The 24,081-nt window shown below is 42.5% G+C and overlaps 1 protein-coding gene across 2 annotated transcripts in view; it reads right to left on the reverse strand.

Annotated features, from left to right (window-relative positions):
• Nucleotides 1-13,706: 13,706 nt before the first annotated feature.
• PLB1 (phospholipase B1) overlaps nt 13,707-24,081 on the reverse strand; it is a 79,726-nt gene continuing 69,351 nt past the window's right edge. Inside the window, exons 51-58 of one of the 2 annotated variants that reach the window (XM_042051737.1) lie at nt 23,955-24,035; nt 22,928-22,993; nt 22,281-22,375; nt 21,036-21,117; nt 19,605-19,709; nt 18,406-18,501; nt 14,842-14,916; nt 13,707-14,378 (exon numbers count right to left, since the gene is read on the reverse strand). In XM_042051737.1, coding sequence (XP_041907671.1) covers nt 14,157-14,378; nt 14,842-14,916; nt 18,406-18,501; nt 19,605-19,709; nt 21,036-21,117; nt 22,281-22,375; nt 22,928-22,993; nt 23,955-24,035 — 822 coding nt within the window. In that variant the 3' untranslated portion in view covers nt 13,707-14,156. Of the gene's footprint in view, nt 14,379-14,841; nt 14,917-18,405; nt 18,502-19,604; nt 19,710-21,035; nt 21,118-22,280; nt 22,376-22,927; nt 22,994-23,954; nt 24,036-24,081 lie in introns of those variants that run through there. The other variant, XM_042051738.1, reaches the window with a different exon arrangement.

The following is a 24,081-nucleotide window of genomic DNA, read 5'->3' on the forward strand; positions in this document are numbered from 1 at the left end:
ATATGTGAGCTACAGCCCTTGCTAAATGAGCTGTACGCAGTATTTTTCATTCTCGGTGTGGTGGCATTTGAGGCAGTTGTTGGAGTGCTCACAGGGGTGCAGTTTCTTTGGCTAAAGCTGGCTTTTTGGTCATCTGAACCTAATTTACGCAGCTGTAGCAGATGTCCCAGAGCCAAGGACACAGGGATAGCAGCAGGCAGTGCCAGTATACCAGCAATATGATAGGCACAGTACCTCAGTCGTCAGTGGATACATATATTGTTATCCTGATTTTGACTCTCAGGTCTAAAATGAGTTATTTAAAGTTATTTAACCTCTTGAGTTTGGGTTTCCCTGGCTACTTATGTTTTTATTTGTGTTTACCAATTCGTCAGTGCTGCTTGCAAAAATAAGATAGCGCTTACAGGCTATTCTCAAGAGAAGAAGCATTTTTCATTCCGAGTTTTACTGGAGCAATGGTACTAGAAGCAGTAATAAGGCATAAGTTGCAGTAATGCTGCTTATTCCCTTCATAACTAACCTACAAGGGTGGAGGAATATTAAGTACCATGTAGGTCACTGATTTTCTTATTCATGCAAAATCTCCACTGCAAGTTTAAGCAATGCCCATACCTATCATGCAACAGGGTAAGCTGTGATGCAGTTTGCTTTTTCTTCATTAATGTCATTTGTTTCTATCCCTTACTCAACCCCTCTTTTTTTCTTTATTTTTTCTTTATTTTTTCTTTTTTTTTTTTTTTTTTTTTGTTAACTGTTCTGCAGAAAGTCAAACCACAGTCACCTTTCTTCTACAAACAAATCCAATTAGTTAAGATTGTGGATGGATTAAGATTTAAGACTCCTCAGAGATGCCTGGATGGAAACCCTCTAGGTTAGCTAGTTCTTATTCAAAAACACACAAACAAGGATGGAGGACAGCACCACATTTAACTTGGGGACTGGTGGGTGGAAACCACCAGATAATTAAGGATCTCTCTTTATCACCCTTGAAAAGGGTGGATCAGATAAGCCAGGATATTACCCATTACCGACAAGGACAGGTATGTAGGTCACTGTGTCACATGGAAAGACGAAGAGCAGAACCCGAGCAGCAGCCTGCACACAGTGGCCCAGATCAAAGCAGAAACTGGGGACACCTTCAGAAAGAGCTCTGGCCATGGATTGGGGAACAGCAGAACAAAGAAAAGCACCATGCCCAATTCTCTTTTCCCTCTGGATAGACAGATTGCCATCTTGGCTGCTGTCAGGAGATAGCTGATGAAAAAAATCAAACCCTTTAGTGAAGAATTCCTAGGATTTTTTATGGCCAGAAATAGGGAGAGTAAACAGGTGCAGGGAGTATGCAAACAGCTGCACGTGCAGCACGAGTGACTTCTGCTTGGTCCCACTCTTCCTGGAGTTCTTTCATCCAGAAAAACTGTCAAAGCGAGGAGAAGGGAACAAGGATTTCTCTCCTAAGGCACGGAACACAAATGAGGCAGATGGCAGGATTGATACAAAGGTTTCAGGCATTCAGTTTTTGGGAACAGGTTAGGAGAGATCTGAATCCAGCTTCAGCAGGGTGAGCCATCAACTAGTCTGCAGCTCTGGCTGAACAGCTGCTATTGCTCTTGGAAATAAAAGTTGCCAGCATATAGGTGCCAATAAAGTCCAATGCCAACATGGTCAGTTAAGACTGATGGCATGAGATCATCCTGGAGCACCAGCTACCCAGCAGGAGTCAGTAAGGGTAGAAATGCTGACAACCACTTCTCCACTGCTTTCTAGTGATGCCTGTTTAGGTCCATGTGACTCCAGAAGGCACCATGCTTGTCACCTGCCGGGCAGTTCCCTTGATTATGTGGTGTTGCACAGCAACGGGATATGACTGTTTCCCTGGATCAAGACGTGGGTATTTCAGGACACAGTATTTTAGATAACTGTTTACACAGTCACAGCTGGCTGCAGTAAAGTCATCAAGTGTTTCTGAGGTTACTTAGTACTGCAGGAAAACTGAACAAGAATCTGCCTGAGCTCCTTCACCATGGCCTCTGTCCCAAAGGGTGCCACAAACCCATGAAAGTGGCAAAGGCTCAGCACTGCAGCAGAAGCTACTTTGGGTGCTAGCAACTTAAATTTTGGCAGCCTTTGGTCTAAACAGCTTGAATATTGGGGGAGAATCGTAACACTGCAGAAGTCTCTTTTATGATGAGGGGGATTAAACACTGGAGCAGGTTGCCCAGAGAGATGGTAGAGGCCACACCCCTGGACACATCCAAGGCTGGCTTGGACAGGGCTCTGAACAGCCTGATCTGGATAGAGATTTATCTGTTCATTGCAAGGGGGTTGGACTAGATGACCTTTAAAGGTCCCATCCAACCCAAAGACCTCAATTGCACCAGCTATTCTGCCCTCATCAGAAAGGTACTGTTGCACTCTCTACTTCTGCTGCTACCAGCTCTGAGCAGAATGGTGCCAGTTTAGCAAGAATATCTGCCACCAACAGAGCTTATTGGAGGATAAGACCTATCTTGTGTGAATGCTGAGTTGGGAATGCATTTTCTTTTCACACTGTAATAAATCTGAATGTTGCAACCCCCTGGAAAATAATTGTTTAGGGTTGATCATAATGCAGAAACAATTTTTTCGAGTCTGCCTATGGAGTTTTTGTGTCTTTATGAAAACAAACATTTCATAGGGAAGAAAGAAATTTGTTCTAAAAAGTCCCCAAAAGTGAAAGCGAGACACTTCACCACCATCCAAACTTTGCAAAACATGAATTTCTGTAGAACTGTATTTTTTTACTGGCCTGCTATAGCTGTAATTGGTTATTGTTTTCCTGTCCAATTCTAATCAGTATAGCAATATCCAACAAGGTGTGTTGAAAAACGACATGGTATTATATGGGCAAAAATGTACTTATAATGTATTTCTAATGACAAAAGAATGAGGTTGGTAAATGTAGTTTATTTCACTCTGTGGGAATGGTATGAGAGATCTGCAAAAGGCTGGTGGGCACCAGGTGAGCCTATGCTAAAAGAACTGCAGGAAGAGCTGTACCATCAAATCTCTTCTAGGAAGCAGTAGGCAATGTGAAAATATTAGATTAGGGGCAGAGTGGTCATTTCAAACAACTTTGCATTTTAAATTGGCCAGCAAGCAGAAGGTTGAGAGAGACCACGAACACAAAACTGGGTTCCAGTATTAGCCAGTCAAATTCTGAACTGATGTCAGGAACACGGTGATGATTATATCATGAATTTCACAATATTTGGTGCAGATTCCTACAGCTCTTGCTCCTGCAAATCTGTAATTACATGAACATTCCTATTCCCATTTAAAAGTAAAAAATATTTCCAGCCTTGAAAGTTTAGAAAACATTAACCAAGCACTCCAAACCAAAAAACATAAATAAAAAAGCACATCAAACTAATTATTAAATTCCCCCAAACTCTCAGGGTTTTCAAGCACACATCTCATGCTGTGTGATGGTCTGAGTTGAGCTGATAGTGCTGGCTGCTCAACTGGAGAAAATTTGATTTTCTTGAGGGGAAGGTGACTAAGAGCGGGTATCTGTTTTTAAAGATAAGAGGCTAAAATACAGTGGCTGTGTGGTTGGTAGGAAGGAATAGCTGTAGTTCTCACGTGGCTTTTTTTGTGTGTTTGAGGGATGGAGCTAGGAGAAAGACTAAAAGTGGATACTAGCTTTCATGACAATCTTTACTTGCTCCCTATCTTTTTCATATATTTCTTACATGACACTACAGAAGTTTTTGGACACCTGGGAAATGCATCACTAACTGAGATATATATACACATATCCATGTGTGCATATATTCACATATATGTATATGTGTACTTTAAATGTCTGCAACCCTTTAGTCACCTAGGCCCTTGTACGAAGCAAGAGCCACAACATGCAGGAGGTAAAAATAGGAATGTAGCTGTCGCAAATCCATCTTTAATCCTCATTTAATTACACAGGCCAGTGGGGCCTTAACGCTGAGACAGCTCTGTGCTGCAGAGAGCTCCAGCACGTGTAAAGGGAGCAGCAGCACTGGATGACACAGGACCGTGGAGGACAGACAGAGTGTGAAGTGAAGGCTGTAATTAGGAAACCACTATATTGTGAAGCAGGCAGCCTAATGAAAGCAGCTGATGAAACCAGCTGACTGCATCTATATTGACAAGAGCCTGCTAGCATCATTAATATCTGTTATCATTTTCCCCCCCACCCCAGCACATCTCTGAATGTATAGAGTGAGGTAACCTCCCACACCATAATGACCAAAATCCTTAGAGAATTGCTATGCTGAGAACTGCCCTGAATTTCTGTGTTGTGATGGCCACTATGTTGGGTATGGGGGGGAGAATTTAATCTCTGGGCCCACCTATGGCAAACAGCCAAGAAAGGATGGCTGCATCCTACTCCTGCTTCACACATGCTCCCGCATGTGTGAAGGACATGGAGGAAATACAGAAAATACAACTAGGCAGTGATAGATGCAGAGGAGTAGACTATGCTCAATCCCAGCAGAAGGATAACAACAAATGCAAGGCACTTCCACAGAGCTCTTCCTCATCAGGCTTAAAATGCTCCTCACTCACTTTAGTGAGTTCATCACTCCTGGCTCTTCTGAGAGGGGGTCAGAGTGCAATGACCCATTGTCCTCTCAGGAAGACTGGGGCAGAGGAAGAGAGCAAGGTGCTTCTTTGAGGCCTGACACATGAACAGAAAATGAGTCTGCTATTTTTCAGTGCTTAATTCTGAGAAATTTAGCTTATATGCCTCAAGAAGACCTTTGGAGATTCCTGGCTGATCTGTCCCTTGCATCTGGTACCCTATACTTTTTTCGTCCCTGAAAGCATTTTGTGCAGTTTGGCTTGGAGAAGCTGACAGGTTCTCTGTGTATGCTGATGGACTAGTCCCCTGCTTTTCAGTTTAGCTGTTAATGCAAGTGGAAATACATCCAGGAAGAAGCTTGCCCTTTTGCTGCCCTTGATGCACCTAGATTGAGCCTACAGGATTTTAAGTCTCCAGAGCTCTCCATCTAGCAGCTTGTGAAAACATTCTGAATTTACTACCCTTTTATCCAGCAAAGAAAATAAATCTTCCTTGCCATAAATGCTAATGTTGGTGCACTGAGAAATCCAAAGGGAGGCTGCAGAGGGAGAGAGAAACATTCCCCATGCAATGATTAAAGTGCCAGTTCATGAAAGCTGACGTCAGCGAGTGCTTTCAGGGTGGCAGAGCGTTTTGCATTTATCCTTTCCTTGTTTGTGCTCCATCTGGATGGGCTCCAGTGGAAAAAAAAAAAGAGGGAAAAGGACAAGCTAATGCCTTTCTAATACACTTCTGAATTCCTTCGGTTTCACACAGGGAGCAGGCTCTGAAACATCTAACTTCTGCTTGCCCAGTTCAGTGAGATAAAAGAAACCGAAGGCAGCTGGAGCTTGGGCCAAACTAAATCATAATTAGATTATCATAGCAAACAGTCAGCTGGGGCAGCTCAAAGGAAGACCAAAGGAGGGCACATGGGTAAATAACATCTTAGGATTTGATAACTTGCAGGGACAACCCTGTTTCCCATCAAGAAGATTCACCTCAACCCACAACTGTTTAATATAAAGTTATGATGTTTCAAAACTCAAAAAAGCTACAGGTTTCTGCCAAAAATGGTCTGGTGGGAAGACACCCAAAAGCAGTTCCCCAACTCCATGGTTGGGGTAGAGGATAAGCACAGACAGTACCAGGCTTCCTATTGAAGCAGATTCCCCTTCCCCAGGATTGAGCAGCACAGGGAATGCCACAAACTCCCTCTTTCCATGACTTTTATTTTATTTCTAAGCTGCGGTTGGAGTCAGTGGGAAAGGCTAACCAATCACTGTGGTCACACACATGCTCCAACTGCTCCAACAATTACACTGCAGGGTTTCTTGCTGGAGATGGCTACTGATAATTTGGTTTTACAACTACAAACTGGTACTGTCATGCAGCAGGGATGGTGATTGCGCACAACAGTGGTTTTGGTCTGTGGTCACTCTCTTAGCTAGCAAAATTACTCGGTAGAGGCAGCTCATGTTGATCAATACTGGAGTTAGTTTGGCAGTGAAATGGCCCTTAAACACTGAAATAACAGCTTTGCATTTACTGGAACTATTCAAAAGAAACAACTTTTCCTCCTCCTCAGACATGATGATGATTTAGTGTAAGTTCCCGTTTCAAAAGTCAGGATGGCAGTATAAACAAATCAAAAGGTTCCAAATCAGCAATATTTTTCAACTATATGCTTTCAACTGGAAAATAAGTCAAAAGGCAAACATCCTGCATTGTTAAATATTCTGAAACTAAAGAGCCTTTGAAATAACATTCTGAAATGAAAACTTTCACTTTAGGTCCACTTTTCCCCATCATTTTTCTTTCATCAAATAAAAAATGACAGACCAACAGCACAATAAAAAATTTCCACTTCATGAACCTAATTTCTTCTCAATAGCATCCACTTTTTTCTGTTCTGGAGGACATACTACCACCATGTAAACAGATCTGAGATCGGATCCCTGAAAATCCTGACCCTTCCTGCTCTACTCAGTGTGCAAGGATCCCTTCAGAGCTTAGTGCAACCTGCAGCCTTGCACCTTGCAGGCTGGAGGTGGAACCCAGTCAGCTAATTACTGGGTGTGGAATGCAAGCGGGAGCACGATGGGAGGGCAGTGAACTTCCCGGTCGTCTCCATTCCCCACCCCGCCATCCTCTCGGCCCGGGCTGCCACCACAGCGCTGCCAAGCGCTCAGTGTCTCTGCGTGTAAATGGAGCATGGGGCGGACCCGATCCTCAGTGGAGTTCGCTGCTCCCCACCCCTCTCTCTCCCCTGGAACAAGCTGCCAATATTTTGCCGTATTTGCATTCAATCTAAGGCGAAAAACAGGCGTTAAGCTGGCAGAGCCACCAGTTGCTCCGTGTTAGTGATTGAGTGATAAATTGTGCAGTGGTTACACAACTGGGCTGTGTCTGTGGAGCCAGGACTGCTGGGTTTAATCTCCTGCTCAGTCACTGACTCACCACGTAGCCTGGAGAACATCATTTCACCTCTGCACATAAATTTCATCATCTTTAGTTGGGGGGTAATAAGGCTATCCCACAGGAATGTTAGGACACACAAATTACCCTCATAAACATTTGTGAAATTCTCTAGATGATGCTTCGGCAAATGCATTAAGTTTTTTGTTGTTGAATAAGCAACAGCCAGAGGAATGTCCTAATTGTCAGGCTGGCTTATTTACTCACCTTGTACCAGAGATTTCTGGTAGCTCTGGCAAAAGGGTATCTCAGGTAGGGGAAAGGGTGAAGAGATTGTTTGGCTACTGCAGTAGGAGCAGCAGCAGGAAAAGGTCAGCTCCCGCCACAAAAACAAGTACGTGATAGATAAATGTTATGTCAAAGGCTAAGTGGCATTGGTGGCATTTTCAGCTCAGATGCACAAGCAGCTTATGCAGATGACACAGTGATGCAATACGTGTGTCTAATCCTGTTAAAAATGTTCCACAAAGTCCCACGTCATTTCTCCAGAGTACACGCTGAACTCTGGGTTTAGACTTTCAAAGCAGTTAGATACCTGAAGTTCTGCTTTTGTGCCTTCCCGGAGGTGTTATTTTTGTTGCCTACAGTGAGCATCTCACTGTCTGTCCTCCACCTGAGGCTGTCTGGGAAGCACAGCCTGGGTGTGTCAGCGCCTCTGATCCCCAGAGGGTCTGGGATGAATACTCAGGGACACTATATGATTCATACAGTCACTCAGTTTGGCTGTGGGATGTTTAGTAGCTGCTGCAACCCAGGCCCTAGAGGCTGTACTTGCAGACAGGCAAGGTTTCTGAGGGTTCCAAAGTCTATGTTGAAGTAATATAAGATGGTTGCTGAGACAGCTAAGGAGAGAGAGAATCTAGAAACTTTCAGAAGATGCAACCTTGATTTTTGTTGTCTAATCTATCCCAGCTGTGTCCTCCCCACTTACTCCTAACTCCTGTGTTTTACTTTGGTCTGAAAGCTGATTCAGAGGATACCTGTGGGCAACCTGTGGGTAAATCCTACCTGTGTAGGTAAATCCCTCATGGGTGGAGAGCTGCTGAACCAGGCAATTCCCGTGTCTTTAACCAGTGCAAGAACACAGAAAGTACCTTCTGCCTCATCCACCCACTGTGAAGCCCTTACACAAGGCCCAGCTTCCCTGCCGTTGTTAAATTGAGCCACTGCTGAGCAACCCTGGCTGCTGTTTCAAGTTGGGGATTATCTCCTATCACTGCCTAAGCCCATTGGGGCCCTCAGGTGGTGCTTTGTGTCACCTAAGCAACACAAATGGTAGCTAAAGGGTTTTCCTCCATGGCTAGTTTTTAACACCAAAAGGAATTTTTATAAAATCTTTGATGGTTATGATAGAGATACTTTGAAGGTATCACGCCCCTTTTCTTCATAGCCAGAATAATTTTACACCAGTGAGAAAGCACTCTTAGATGTTTGGAAGCAGCTGGTTTCTCCAGCTGAAATAACTCACTCCAGGGTCAGCAGCAGGAATTCCTGACTGCCTCTCATGGAACCATGTCCCTGCAGCACCCCTAGTCCAAAGGGACTATTAAATCCTTCTTGTAGGGAAGAAGAAGGCCTGGAAACTACAAACACTCTACAACAGAAACACATTCATGGATCCCATACTTCATCCAACAGAGGACATTAGCACATTTCCATACCCAGCTTCTACCAATCCTGCTGAAGGCCTGCAATTAGGGAAAACCCACACAGTTCAGCAAACGACATTTTCTCAGTGAACTTAATGTAGTTATGACTTCATCATGAGTGACAGTTTCATAGGTCACAGAAATGGAAAGACATAAGGAAACTTCCTGTAGCCCTTGAGTAGTTCCAGCCACCCCTTAAATAAGCTCACCTGTGTTTAATTTATTTTCTAAAACTGCTCAAGCCCTGTGCTTTTCTGTCTTTTCCCTTGGGGTACTGTTGTCTCCAGTGGTCAAAACCAGAACAATTTTTCATTTGTGCTGTAATGGTCATCAAAAGCAGCTAAAGTTAATAATTTTCAAAATGAGTAGGAGAAATCTACCATTCTCAGAAAGACAGTGAAACATCTGATGTCCACCAAAGTTAAGTGGTGGCAAGGACAGGTAAATGGAAGATACTCAGCATGTGATAAGCTAAAATGTGCCAGACTTTCTTTCTCCTTCTTCCACCTCCCCCTTTTTAGATACAGACTCCTGGACTCCTGCTAGAGATGCTTCTCAGGCCCTGATTGAGCAAACTGGGTCCTTGGAACAGAATTAGTTTTAACACAATAGTTCACAGGAGCATGCTTCCCTGTTGTGCTCAAGGATCCATGATATCCAGAAAACTTGTTTTATTTAATTAATATATGAACTACTTTATGGATAGAATTTTTGTCCTACTGGTCCCAAAATCCCAGATACCTTCCTTCTAAAAAAAAAAAAAAAAGGTGGGGGGAGGGCAGGAAGAGCAAGCATTGCAAACCTATGATCCTCCAATAGCAATTCTTTAAATACTCCGGGGAGCATGAATCACAAAAATGAAGAGTTGTAAAAATCCAGAGCTTTTCCTTTCTTTAGGTGGGGTGGTTTCAGCTCAACAGTTTAGCTAAATATCCCTCAAAGTAACAAAATTCTTGCCCAGATGTCCCAGGCTATCACATACTGCCTAGCCGTTAAAATGACATCATTTGTCATTAGCACATCTCACCACCTAGAAGGTGGTGGGAGGAAACATTTAGCAGTCTCCAAAGCCACGCAAAATTCTCTGCAGTTGTTTTTTCTGAACTTTCCCGCTCTTCCCTAAGTTCACTGAGCACCTAAACTGGACTTCGAGGCAAACTGACCCTAGACCTTTCAAAGCAGGATGCAGGCACTGTACCATGATGAAAGGAATGTCCCTCAGCAGTAACAAAGAAGGCCAGAATTTAAACTCCAGAACTGCTGAAGCTGCAGGCAAATGTTTGTCAACACTTGTCAGGCTTCATCTCTTCCCTGTTTGAAGAACAGATTATTTCTCAAGACCAGGGAACACTGTAACATTTACTCCCAATGTCCTTCTTGACAACCTGAGCTGTTGGCTAGTAGCCACAAAGGTCCTTTGGACAGTGGCCACTCATGCAGGCTGAGCTGTGGCTCTTCTCCAGAGGGAGCATTCATAAAGGCTGTTTTCTCAAGGTGTTAGACAATCACTTCATACAGAAGAGGTGCTTTTCAGTGGTGGGCAAGACCACCATTGGGCAAAGCAAAATTCTTGGTTAAAATGGCAACCAATTCATTTTTCCATACGGAGTTGAAGTTCCTTCTAAGCCTCTCTTCTTTTGTGCTTCAGTAGGCAATCTGTCTATTCTGCATCCACTGAGGCAAAATGCCATAAGGGCATTTGAAACCAAGGGCATGTCATTACAGAAAAAAAAAGAGGGATGGACAACTGACAGGTAAGATTACTGCCTGATTTAATGTGATACTGAATGCAAAGTATCCAGACCTAATCAGTTGTCATTCATTCCAGATTAATGTTACCTTTGCTTAATAAGCATGGAGGGAATGTTCAGCAGTAACATCTTCACGGAAATAATTTTGCTCCTGGAACAGCTGCAAACTGCACAATTCTTGAGTTTTTTTTTTTAATGCCGGTGCAGTTCATCACATACTTTAGTCTACAGAAGAAAGATGCCAGAAGATACTTCCATAGACTAAATAAGAAACCTGCCAGTTCCTGCTCCAGCTCCTGCATTCAAGCTACACCAAAACTACAGAAAGTAGGGGAAGTCTCCTGTTGCATTAGCAGAACAGAGCCAATATAACTTAAGCTTGATGGTTTCCCAAAAGCATCAGTAATGGCAGCATTCCTTACAGGGCTAAATGCCACAGGGAAGTGCACTCCAAAGCAGAATCACCCAGGCTCCTGCACAAGAATTATTTCCACTCTAGAATCCTTCAGGATTCTAAGAACCATGCTAAGAACCATCTTTCCTCTCACTTCCCAACTGGCTGCACGTCTTAAAATTTAGAACAGAGTTTTCATCCTAAGTAAGAAAAGGGGATGTTTAGTTATTCTAGCAGGTGGCACAAACATGAAACCCAAGAAGTGCTTGTACCCATCTCTAGGCAGGACAAGCCTGATGTGAGAGGCTGCAGCATTTTGTGACTCTAATTCATGCTCCAGGACTCCCATGCCACTTCCTGCATGCACACATGATTTGGAAAGGTATATCAGCGCTGAACTACTGTTCTTGAGTTTCTTTGAGATACCTAGTACTGATGAAAGGCTCTGTAGAGAACTATTACCTTTTTACTTCTTCCCAAAACAAGAGTTGTATGAGCAGTGGCTATCAAAGTTCCCAGTAGGGAAGACGATCCACAAGAACAGCATTTAGGGATGAGAACAGATAGTAGCCTTCGGATACTTGCTCTGGTTCCTCACATGAGCTTATGTTTCCCAATGTGTCTGAGGTGTAGGTGCTACGGAATAGACTGAAATCTTGTCCCTTGGTTGTAGGCCATGTTTGCTTCCGTTTCCCAAGCTAAATAAATATCAGGTAGATGCTTAATGACCCACAGTGAAGACAGGGACAGGAAGAGCATCCCGTGCTGCACTGGAACAAGATGCAAGTGCTTCTGTTTTACATTCTAAATATATCCCCATTTTGTGCTGCCTGTAGAGATCACAGACACACATCTGTGGGTAAGACGCAGGTAAATAAAAGTCCTACTGTTAATAGCCCTACCTTTGAGAGCAGATCAAAGAGGAGCTGAGAGCAACTACAGCCTCTGAATCCTGACTATGTAACTTGTACTCTGCCCAGCTCTTTTTACCTTAGCAAGGACAATGACAGGAGTGAAATGAGAAGAGGAGTCTGAACAGCTTCTGCGTGCATAATAGTAAATTTAGGAAACCCAGAACACTTTCTTATTGGAAACATTATAATTTTCTACTCATTTGCATTTCTGGAGTGGAAATGTAGTACAACACAAAAAACTGCACCAGTGCAAATCTCACTTTGGCTTCAATAAAATTAAAATGTAAAGTATTTAACATAGAAAAAAAGAAATATTGGGAAACAAGATCATGTGGAACATGTGAACTATCTTTTGTACTAATAGATCATATGAATTGGCCTGCAGGTTTAAAACAAGGAAAATCCAATTTCCAAAAAGGATGATCTCTCAACTCCTGATCAGAATTTTTAAAGAAAACCAAACCAACCAAACCAAAAAGTGAAAAACAACTTTGCAAGCTCTTCTACAGATAATAGCTGTGGAGTGTCCAGCCTGGGAGACCTGAACTCAACAGAGGTCCTATAAGAAGGGTTAAGCCAAGGTGGCTTGCAGGTACCACATTTTTGTTTAGACCCCCTTACTACATGCTAGTGAGGAAATTCCTTCATCACAGGAAGGGTCATTCTGGAACCAGCTCCCAGAGAGGGGAGGGCAGGAGGATACAGGACTGTCCCTGGGCTATTTAGCCCTGGAGGAGAAGTGACAGGTATGGCCCAGCTCCACATCCAATCCCAGATGGGAGGAGCCTGGAGTCCAAGGGGGTACAGAGCCTGCAGTTATTCTGATGCCTTAGCTTTTAACTTTTATATTTCTCAAATCCTGTACTGCTCTAGTGTGTAACTCTGAAGCTTCATACAGCCTGTTAGCTGCTGTTCTCTCATGCTGGTCAGACATGACAAACCCTCTCTGGGCCTCAACTCAAGGACACCGTGTTGTCCCCAGCCCCAAAATGCGTAAACTAAAGCCGGGGGGGGGGGGGGGGAGGGCAAACTTGGGGTAATTACATCATTAACTGAAATTATAATTGGAGAATTAACCCTGGTATGCAAATGAACCAAACTTAAAAAACTGTGAAGAACCTGTGACCCAGGGTCCATCTTGGGTGTGGTCTTTTGACTGCCCAGGCTGTACCTTTGAAGGCCCTTCAAATAAATACCTCCTTTTATTCTCTTAATCTTTAGCCTCTCTTTTCAGGCAGCCACTTCCAGGCATCAATTCTGTCAGGAATGCCATCTGGATCCAAGTTCCTCAGAAGCTAGCTTAAAGATGTTTCCATGGCATTGTGCTTGCCCATGTAGAATCACCTTAGCACCTTCAAAGCAATGGTCTTGCTGGAATCTAACATGTGAAATTGCAGCTGCTCTTTAGCTCACTTATACCTTACTATTGTGGAACACCAGGTTGCAATCACGGACTTGTCTCTAACATTTTAAATACAGGTTTATAAGAGAAAAGGACAGGTGCACAATTAAGAAGCCAAGATGTGTGAACAGGTGTTCTTGCTTTGTGCAATCGACATCCTGAGCAATATTCATGAAACAGAGAACTGGACCCCAGAATGAAAAAGCTTTTAACCCTTTGTCCTGGTTTCAGCTGGGATAGAGTTAGAATTTTTCATAATAGCTGGTTCCGTGCTGTGTTTAGGATTTAGTACAAGAATAATGTTGATAACAAATCAATATTTTAGTTGTTGCTAAGTAGTGCTTGCTCTAAACCAAGGACTTTCCAGTTTCCTGCGCTCTGACAGCACAAGAAGCTGGGAGAGAACATGGCCAGGATAGCTGACCTGAGCGGGCCAAAGGGATATTCCATGCCATAAAGTATCATGCTTACTATATAGACGGGGGGAAGACATCCAGGAGGGGCTGATTACTCACCAAGGATAGGCTGGGCATCAGTCAGCAGGTGATGAGAAATTTTATTGTGCAGTACTTGTTTTTCTTGAGTTTTATTCCTCTCTCTTTTTTGTTACTTCCCATTTCATTACAATTATTACATTTTACTTTATTTCAGTTATTAAAACTGTTCCTATCTCAACCCATGGGATTTACCTTTTTCCAGGTCTCCTCCTCATCCCACTGAAGGGTACTGAGGGGGATTGAGTGAGCAGGTGTGTGGTACTCAGTTGCCAGCTGATGTGAAACCACAGCCGACTTTGAACTTCATCCTCCACCCGACTGGTGTGCAGAAGATAACTCTACAGTACATTACTGATCAATGTTATTTGGCCCAAAAATCCCTGGGCAACCAAGAAGCTTCATTCATATCCAACAGGTTTTTCATTCTGCTGCTCTCTGTGTCAAGCCAGAGAGCACCCTTGTCAGAGAAAGATGTTTGCTCCACTTGTGTTACAGAGGGGTTGTTTTAAGGTTGTTTTCTGTGTCAGCCTTACGTTGGTGCTTCTTGGTTCTTCTTCGTGACACAACCCAGCCAAGTAAAGAACCCACCAAGACCCCAGCTACTGCAGTCACAATGACAGCCCAGTAGGGGACTGAAGATTCTGTTTTCTCCAAGTTGAGATCTGAATTTCCAAATCCACTATTTCTTCGCGTGGAGAGAAAAGGTTTCTCCTACAAAGGGAGAGCAAAGGCTTTATTGACCACAGACCACTCAATGTGGGCAGTATTACAACAATAGGCCACTGCCCATTCTTTAGACAATCTGCTCTTTTTGCCTTCTCTCTGTCTTAGCCCAAACATTCTCCTGCTCTATTTCCTGAAAATTCTGAGAACACATAATAGAAGCCACCTCATAATCAGGAGTGGTGGCATCTCTTCCCAATTTCCTTGCTGCAAATAACCAAATGGAAATACATAGACTCATTAGAACTGGCTTTCATGAGAGGCTTTACACTCCAGTGAGGATAAAGTTTTTTGTCTTAAATCTTTAGATTTCCCTGTCTGTAACAAAACAAGAGTATATTTTAGCTGTTTGTAGCCCTCACAAAGATACTCTTTTAAAGAGCTTTACAAGTGTGAAGAAAGGAGAAGAATAGAGATAATCAATGGAGGGAGCACCTTGACCTTTACTTACAGGGTTTGGACACCTGAGTTTTGATCTGTCATGGGTAAAGTTGTTGTAAGTCTGCTTTTCACCAACTGGCTCCAGCTGAAGAAGAAAAAGCAATGTTAAACATAATGATGAATTTTTTATTCTCAGACTCTCTTGACTCAGACAGTTACACCTTCTTATCCAATCTTTTGGTGCTTGCAGTAACGAAGAAGTGTGGTAGAAGGAGCACAGGAAAGTTTGCAAACATTTTAACAGTCATGAACTGAAGACATTGACAATCTAACGTACTGGCTGCAGACTAACTCCCTCAGAAGCAAGGAATAGGATAACTCTTTATTCCTTTTGCGTTGCTCTGAATACAACATATTTTAAATGTTCCGCTAAAGCGAAGTAGTTCACTATTACACCCAGTTCTGCCATTACTCATCTCAACTGGCAGTATAAACCACAAAGGATAAAACCCACATGACAGATGTTAGACATATGACTTAGCACATTACTTAAAGAAAGATGCCTAGGTGTCACGGTGATGGGAGTTGCTTCAGAAATGACAGAGATACCGAGAGAAGATGGGACAGCGCCAACCTTTGCAGTCTTCACTCAGACAAGAAATTCCCTGGGAGTTTTAGCTGAGGCTGGGTTCACAATCTTGCAAGAAGCGAGTTAAACAGAGCCTTTTATACTATCAGTTGTCAGCTAAGTTGCAATAGCTGACCACAGGCTCACCCCGAGCCCATTTCCAACTCAACATAAAATATGCCCAGGCTAATAGCAGGCAGTTGTGCTTGGCTAGGAGTGCACATACCACCGGTTGCCATAGTTAAGCTAACGAGTAGAGGCTTGCTCAGTCACGTTAATCGAAGTGTTTACAGCAGTTGTATGGACATGCCTGAAGTAATGACTTCAAGATTGGTCCACAGAGAACTGCAAAGTTGTCATCCAGCACCTCTGGGAATACAGCACAGAGGACAGCTGTTGCTTCTGCTGTTGTCCATAAAAGCATTTACTGTCCTCAAGAGATTAAAGTGTCAGCTGTATGCTGAAAAGAAACAATACAGCAACAAGCCCAACACAACAGGGAAAAAACTAATTCCATCCGTAAGATTCTCATATGGAAACACAGGGAATATTTTCTCTCTTTAGTTCATTTTTAATAAAAAATTTTTAAAAATAGAAAGAAGCTAGCAGAGACTGTAAAATAAAAAGATATGAACCACAGAAAAATATAACTAGGGAAGAGAAGAAAGCTAGCAAGTGAAGAGAAGATGAGAAGCAAAACAGGATGCCAAGTTTTGCTGATTGTTGTAGGGTCCTGATGGACTCTTTTATGACTCCTAATCACTTGGCCCACCCACCAGCTAATGCAGTGAAGACTGAATTTGGTCGGTTTTTTGTACCTTAAAGGGAACAACAGTTATTTGTATGATGCGTGGCTCATATCTTGCAGCATTCTGCCTGCAGGGCAACTGGTTATTTGTAGAAAATTGTAATTCTTCCCATGCCAGGGCACTTGGTAAGGATTCTGGCACAGAGCCCAGACAAAAGATGATAAAATATAAAATTCTGTAACCATACTTGCTTACTTCATCTCTATGCAATCTGTTCTTCAGGAGCATTAGCTTCTGAGCTTTGAAGATGACAGTATCCTCAAGTCCATGAGCATAGAGGACAAGTTCTGGAAGAAACCCACAGCTCCTCTAGAGCATGTGGCAAGCATGGAGGCAGAACACAAGCCAAAAACTCTGTCCATGTGTCTCTTCATCTTGGCCAAAGACCTGACAAGGTGGGTTTGGGACCAGTGGAAACCCCTTAAGACGCCAGAATCTTCTGACTTGAGAGAGCAGGAGCACACTTTGTTTTGCACGAAGCAAAAAGGGCAAAGAACATTACAGCAAAGGAGAGACTCCGTAAGCCATCCCAAACCCTGCATAACCACACAGTGGCCAGGCACAGTCTGGCCCTTGATGTGCACTGACAAGAATCCGTGTCATTTGGCCACAAGCCTGCAGCCTGCCGAGCTTTTCAGGGAACAGGGAAACAATACCGCCTTACAGTAAGCTTGCACAGCCTTGCCGTACAAGGACTGCGAGGGAAAAGCAGGGATGTGCCACAAGAACGAGATTTAAATAGTAAACAGTAACATCTTCAGTTGGCGTAGACCGACAGATCTCTATGGGAGGGAATAGCTGTGCTTTGCATCAGTAAGAACCCCATCCCTGCCACCTCAGTAGAAAGCTTTGTGTCAATATCCTTATACGCGTAGGAAATGAATGACAGTCTGGACAGAAAAAAACACTGGTGGCATAGGAAAAAAGACTGATGGTGATTCAGGAATGAGTAATGGCCAGTAGGAATACCACATGGCAACAGAAACCCAATTTAAGACCGCCATATGCCCAGGTACTGCCTCTTTTTTTTTTTTCTTGAAACCCTCAGCCATGCTCAATTTGAATTTTTCTACATTTTCCTGGAGCTTCTGGCCCACCATTAGCCCTGTTTAAACTAAGAAGCAGAGCGAAGTGTACCAGCCTGCTGTCACCTGGAGTCCCAGACAGGGAAGCCTGCTGGAACACAGGCAGATTTGCTGTGCATGCACAAATCAATTACTCTGAGCATGTGTGTACATTGTACATTCTATAACCCTGGACCTGCAGCTCATATGCCATACTGGGCAGCTGCACAGATTCCTGCCCTGAGTTTTCCAGTCCTTCTGCTCAAGCTCATTCTGGGGTATCCTGTAAGTTTCTTGTCTTGCTCAAACTTTTACTCGGATGGAAAAGAAATTCCCCTCCATTTATGCTTGTTTCTTGTACAAACAGGAACGCAGGAGTTCTGCTAGCACAATGTGTTTGGGTACTGGTGTTTACAAGACAAGGGGAGGAAATGTTGCTGTGGTATGAAAATGCCATAGTCTTCCTTCCAACATGGGGAAACATTTCTGAAAGCAACTGTGACCTTGGAGTTATCAAGTCTAGCATGTGCCTCTTACACCTTCTTCCAACACTATTTGAAAGCTATCATCTCCCCCAAAATGACAGATGGAATGTGATTACAAGCATCATACGTTTAATTTCAGCCCCCCATTACTTTTAGTGACTCTACTAAAACTGCCTCAGATACAAGAGTGGGTGGTACAACATGTCCACACTATTAATGGCAGCAAAAATTCAGTCACATATACATTTTCCTAATAAAATACCTAATAGAATACACAGAAGAAGGGCAAGCTTATTGAATAGACATTTTCAGCAAACCTACAGAACTGAATGTTTAACTGTTCAGACTGACTTTTTGTTTTAATGCAAGTTATTTACCAAATCAGAAAGGAATTTTTCATTATATTAAGACTCTCAGGACTTCCCATTTTGAAAGAGCAAAGGCTTACACTGTTTCATGCAACATGATCACTTTGGATTACGTTCCTAAGCAATGCAGAGTGAGAAGAATCTCAGAGTTGAGCTACCCCCTCTTGTTAGGATATCAGTTTTATGTCTTGCTTACTCTTTTGTTTCAGACACCTTTCTCATGATCTTTTGTAGATGCTGCTACCACAAACACATAGGGATCTAAGTTGTAACCCCTTACCATATTATTCCAGAGAGCCATGGCCATCTCAGCATAACCTCTTACACTGAAATGAAAGCAGTCTGCAGCAAAGAAACTTATATCTGGCTTGCTGGTCTGCAATAAAAGCAAAAATGTATTTCTCATCAGATTTCAATCTCTGAGATCGGACATACTATATCTAATAGTGTACTGTACTTGGTATACCCACTTCACAATTTTGGTATCTTCCTAAAGGCAATATGCTCATGTTTTCACACTTAGGTAAAAAATAAACTCAGGTACTCCTAACTATGGGCTGATTACTGCACCTTGAGACCTTCTGTGTAATGTAGCCTGCTCAACTTCACAGAGAAATTTTCATAACAAAACTAAACCTGTCATTAAGCCAACAGTCACAGCTGTTATATGGACACTGCCATTGACCCACATTCCATGTTGTACAGAAGTGATAGAAAACTGCTTATTATTGCTTTTTAAACTTCTGTGACTCAGACTTACAATCTTTCAGGTGTTGAAATGTCTGCTGAATTTCAGATAACAATAAAAATGGTGGGCTTATCCAGCTGTGGCAAATGTCTCTCTTAGGGGGAATTTGCCTCATCACTACCTGTATGGTGACTGTTGTTTGATCTTCTGGCTGCCAGAAAAAAAAAATGCGGATGGTACATAAAAAGGATCAGTACTATGCAAAACTGGGTTGTTTTGACCAGGATTCATGCTGGATATTTGTATCCCAAACTACACAGCATACATAATGCTAAGGCTTGAGAAAAGGAGGAGAATCAGTGTTTGGTTTCAAAGGCTGCTTCCTGTTTCTAGGCTTGGATGAGTCACAGATTCAAGTGCTGCTCTCCATTTGAAGAAAACCTGAACAAATTCCGTAACCTAAATCGGGAAACTGTGGTGAATGCTAACCAACCGCCTCAACAGGGGAAGCAACATGCAGTTTAGAGGAAGTTAGAGGGTGCCTCGTTTATGGGTGCACACTATGAATGTTTCCTAAAGCCATTTTGATTCACAGGCAGCACTGTGAATCCTCTTGCCTTCTTGTGAGACTTCCTGTCTTCTCCTCTCTCACTCTTACCCACAGATTCCACGCTGCGCCACTAGACCGTGCAGAGAGAAGAAAACACAATCCTTTGTGGCATGGATCTTACTGGCTTAAGAGAAATCAAGATACTGGCCCTTGCATAATGGGAAAGCAAAAGAGGACTCACGCTATCCAGGGGCAACAAGGTGTTCCGGAAAAATGGCTGCATGACCACTGCAAAGTCCTCCCGCTGTTCGTACCGACCGCTGTTGATCAGCTGCAGTGCTTCAGCCTGGATGCAGTGGAAGTAGTGAGAACAGAAGACTTACTCACAAGTCTCATCTAACATTTGTCAGCTATCAGAAACATGCAGTTTACACATCTTTCAGTGTAGGAAGCCGTAAATCGTTAGTGTAAATCCAGCTAAATGTTATAAAGCAGTCAAGAAAACAGCTGAGAAAATAATTTGGTTCGTGAAGAGATTTTCATGAGGAAAATGCCCAGAAGCTGGGTTAATTCAAAGAAAAAAAAAGACATAAAAGATATAGATTGCTTAATTAAAAAAAAAAGGAAAAAAATAGAAAAAAAAGTAGTTCAAACCTTACTGATAGAAACCAAAGCTGCCCAATTGCAATGAGATTAAAATTTACAGAAAATTTAAAAAGAGGAATAAGGCTAACATTTTTAGAAGTGACAAATGAGTCCAGAATGCCAACTTGAGGCTGAAGTGCACTTGATTTTTCAGAAAGGTGTGCTTGAATTAAAATAAAACTTAAACATTGAAAAATTACCTGCCACTTTCAAAAATTATGGTCACAGACATTCATACAAATAAAAAACCCCATCTCATTGTAACTTGCCATCTTATGGCTACAAATGCTAATGCTCCCAGTGGTATCTCAAAACATTCCTAATCCATCTTCCTTAGTTAAGAAAAATGACCCCTCTAGTAGGCTTATACAAGCATTTTCCAGGGTGAATTTCTTGAGCTTTGTCAGAGTCGTTGGACAACAGCCACTGCCAGAGCCAGAATGGAGAACATAATGTGATCTGATACAGTGATTCCTGTATTCATAAGAACATCGATGGAAAAAGCTTCTGCTCCAGTGGCTATTTATAGCTTCTGTTAATTTTGAGTGAATCTTACGCCTGAGGCTATGAAAAGTTACTCTCAGATATTAAGCTGGCCCATGGTTGGTTTACTTAATTTTTTCTGCTAAGCTGTTTCACGAAACAGCTGATGCAAGGTCATTTGTCACTCTTGCAGTGACATGTTAATTCATGTGAGCTACTCACTGGGCTCATAACAGACAAACACATATCAACAAAGCAGTCATCATTACTAACTCCTTTTCGGCTGTTGAAACAGCAGTTGGAAACAGAGCTGGTCTCCATCTGCATCCAGCTCAGAACTGAGGTCAAATCGTAAGGCAACATGGAAAGACTTGCACTGCTACTAACTGGTTAGCTGGGTAGGGTTTTGATTAGGCTGTAGCCAAGTTTTTTTCCAGTTATCCCTCTCTGTAGTGCTGAAGATATGCATGAGAGGAAGGCCAGTGAGGGAAGCAATACAAAGAGACACAAGTGAAGATGACCAGTTACAGAATCAAAGCATTACCTGAAAATCTCTGTTAACTCTCTTAATTTCTTGTAATTCAGACGAATTTTCCTCTGGGTTTAAGAAACATGGGCAAACTTTCCTTCAATGAAAGAAATACTAGAATTAAAAGCTAGTCTAGAATAGCCTATTCACAGTTCTTTGGCAGTGTGTGTTTGTTCAAGCAGCTCAGGATAGGTGCTCAAAGCTCACATGCAGAAGGGAGAGCCACCTCAGTGGCTTACAAGTGGACAGATACTTCAGAAAAGAAAAATCTCTACTGACTTACTTTTCAAAATAAACACCTGTTGCAGCCAGAAAGAGCTGCAGGATCCACAACTCTTGAGTCAAACAAAAAAGTGTTTAGTATGCCACACATTAGCAGGAAATCACATGTATTAGGATAAGAAGAAAACCCACCCTATGAATGGGCTTACAGCAGATTTTTAGACATCTGGGAGTTTGAACTTAGAAAAGACAAATTTTTCATGTAGTCTGAGTCCTCGCACCACTCTGTTTTATTATGTTACCCTCATAACAAGAGGTAATAACTTGTGCTTCACTGAAATTTATATTCTAAGAATGTCCTTGGAATGAATATGAAGACATCAAGCAAGATAGTCAATTCATTATTTTCTCTTCCAGTGTGTTCCTGTAGTTAATCACTTGTATTATTAAAAATCTGTGCCTAACCTAATTTGAATTCATTTGGCATCACCTCCCAACTACTGGTCTTTGTTACACCTTTCTCTGCAAGACTAAAGAGGCTTTTCATGTCCATTCTGATGCCTTTAAAGACACTGCTGCTTTCTAAATAAAGTCCCTCGACCTTCTTTGAGTTAAGATTTTGGTCTCCTTCATTAGATGTGAGGAGCAGTTCCTGGTTGTGCTCTGCTGTATGCAGCCCAGCCTGCACCAGAGGTAATGCACAAAGAGAGGCATCAGGGATGTCAGCCTGTGCTGCTGACCAGGGGATGGCTGGGCAAAATAGCCTTCAAAGTTCAGCAGCACAACAATCATATGTTGACTGTTGACTTGTGCTGCGTTATGCTGCCTTAGAGCTGAGAAGTGATAACTCTGCTATCCACTCTGCCTTTTAGTTGAAATATTGGAAGAAGTAATAGAAAGTTGATGAGAATTAGTGCATCCGGTAAAGGCAGCAATGCAAGAAGCTTGGAAAGCTCAGTGTGGATGTCCTCCTGTAGAAATTGAGACTGAGCCAAAAAAGTATCACTTTCTAAGCAAAGAGCTGTTTTGCTCACTTACTTTGCTCTCAAAGCACACTCTGAAGAGCTTGCTGTGATTTGACGCAGTCCAGAGAACTCTAGCATCTCCACCATGTTGATAAAGACTCTTGGGAGCTGCAAGGATTATAATAACCAGACATACAGACATGTTACAAATAACAGAACATGATACCACTACAAAGAGGGAGAAGTGCCATCCGTAGGTCAGGGAGTCAGGGCAAACTGCACTGGCTGCAGCCAGTGGCATGTGCAAGGATGATGTATAAAAGGAGGGGGAGGGAGACATACAGTGGATGTCAGCCAAAAAATTCCAGCAGCTAGTACAAACCAGCCGAAATGCTGCTTCACTCCCTGGGACATTTCCATTTGCTCTAGGATAAATGAAACTGTTTATGGTTGGTTTAGCCATGAAAACTGGCTGTAGGGTCATGGTATGTCTGGTCCACAGCATAAATATGGTGAAACACAGTTTTTCTGAAACTGCAGCCCTCTCTCAGGGCATGAGCTAATACAGTTGTTGAAATGCAGCACGGAGGAACAGTCTGACTCCAGCTATTTGAAAGATGATCTTGTATGAAACATAATCACTGACAGTCTGTCAGAGGTGAGAAAAACATCAGTGTACTTGCCAGGAACATAACTTGCTAGGGTATCTGAAAAGCTTACCTCCTTATAGAAAATATCCAGAGTGTCCTGAAGGTGCTTTATATACTTTTGCACCGAATAGGTTTCCTGTTTACAAAAAAAAATGAATCAGTCTTTTTAATGAACCAAGAAGGTGGTCTGTGAAAAGATACACCAACTTAACGTTCCTTTTTTCTTTTGCTGGCAGATATATTTCCAGATCAAGAAGTTTATTGGCCCATGTACAGAGGTTATATAGTGCTTGTGTTTTTATGTCATTAATATATTCCCCTAATCTCTGTAGGAAATCCTGAGGTATCTTGCCAGAGCCTTTCCCTGATAATGACTATATTGATCACATTTTTGGATTTTGCATTGTCTTATGAACAGAACAACATCTTTTTTTTCAAACTGCCAGTCTGGAGAAACCGATATGAAGGCAGTCAGACCCCACAAAGCCCATAAGCAAAACAACTTTGTGACTGTAGCTCTAGAAATGTAGCTGTGGGGACAAAGGCTCCAGGTAGCAGCCTATAAAGTAAAGAGCAAAACAGAGAAAAGCACCTGGTCATTTCAACAAGCTTGGGTCCAGACCCCCAACCTGTGCTACATGAACTGTTTCAGAGGGGGTGACCACTGACAGCTAAAGAAAAGACATGTTTTTCACTATAAACTGATATTATTTTGAGTGTCATTCTGAAGCAAGAATTGGGCATCCTCAGTAATTATTGTGTGGAGATGCTTTCCAGAAGACTTCACTTGTGTCCCATAACATGCCTAAGATACCACACTGATTGCTTTGTCCAGTTAAGCAGGGAGAGCTCTTCATCTTAATCTTGGTGTTTTGTTCAGTATGGGCAGGTTCCCAGTATTTAAAAAACGCATTTCTCCAGAGCTGCAGTGCCCCGGTGTTAAAAGCTGTGTACTTGTTTCTGATACAATACAGATGAAAGGGGCAGGACTTCTAAGCACTTCTTAAACAAAGAGGAACTTTGGCTCCCTGAGAGAGAGAAAGGCTATATTTCCAGGGCTGGTCACCTGCCAAATGCCTCGATTCAGAGATACAAACCTTGTCCAGGCAGTACTGGCATAGGTCGCTGCCTCCAACAAGGATGGTAATCAGCTTCCAGTCTTCCTTGAAGTTAATTTTCTAGTGGCACATAAAATAAACAGATTGCAGCACCCATTGCTTAGGC

This window comes from Corvus kubaryi, unplaced genomic scaffold (assembly GCF_017639235.1).
Source record: "Corvus kubaryi isolate FWS band 111438036 unplaced genomic scaffold, C.kubaryi_AGA036_p1.0 76, whole genome shotgun sequence".
In the NCBI taxonomy this organism is placed as follows: Eukaryota; Metazoa; Chordata; class Aves; order Passeriformes; family Corvidae; genus Corvus; species Corvus kubaryi.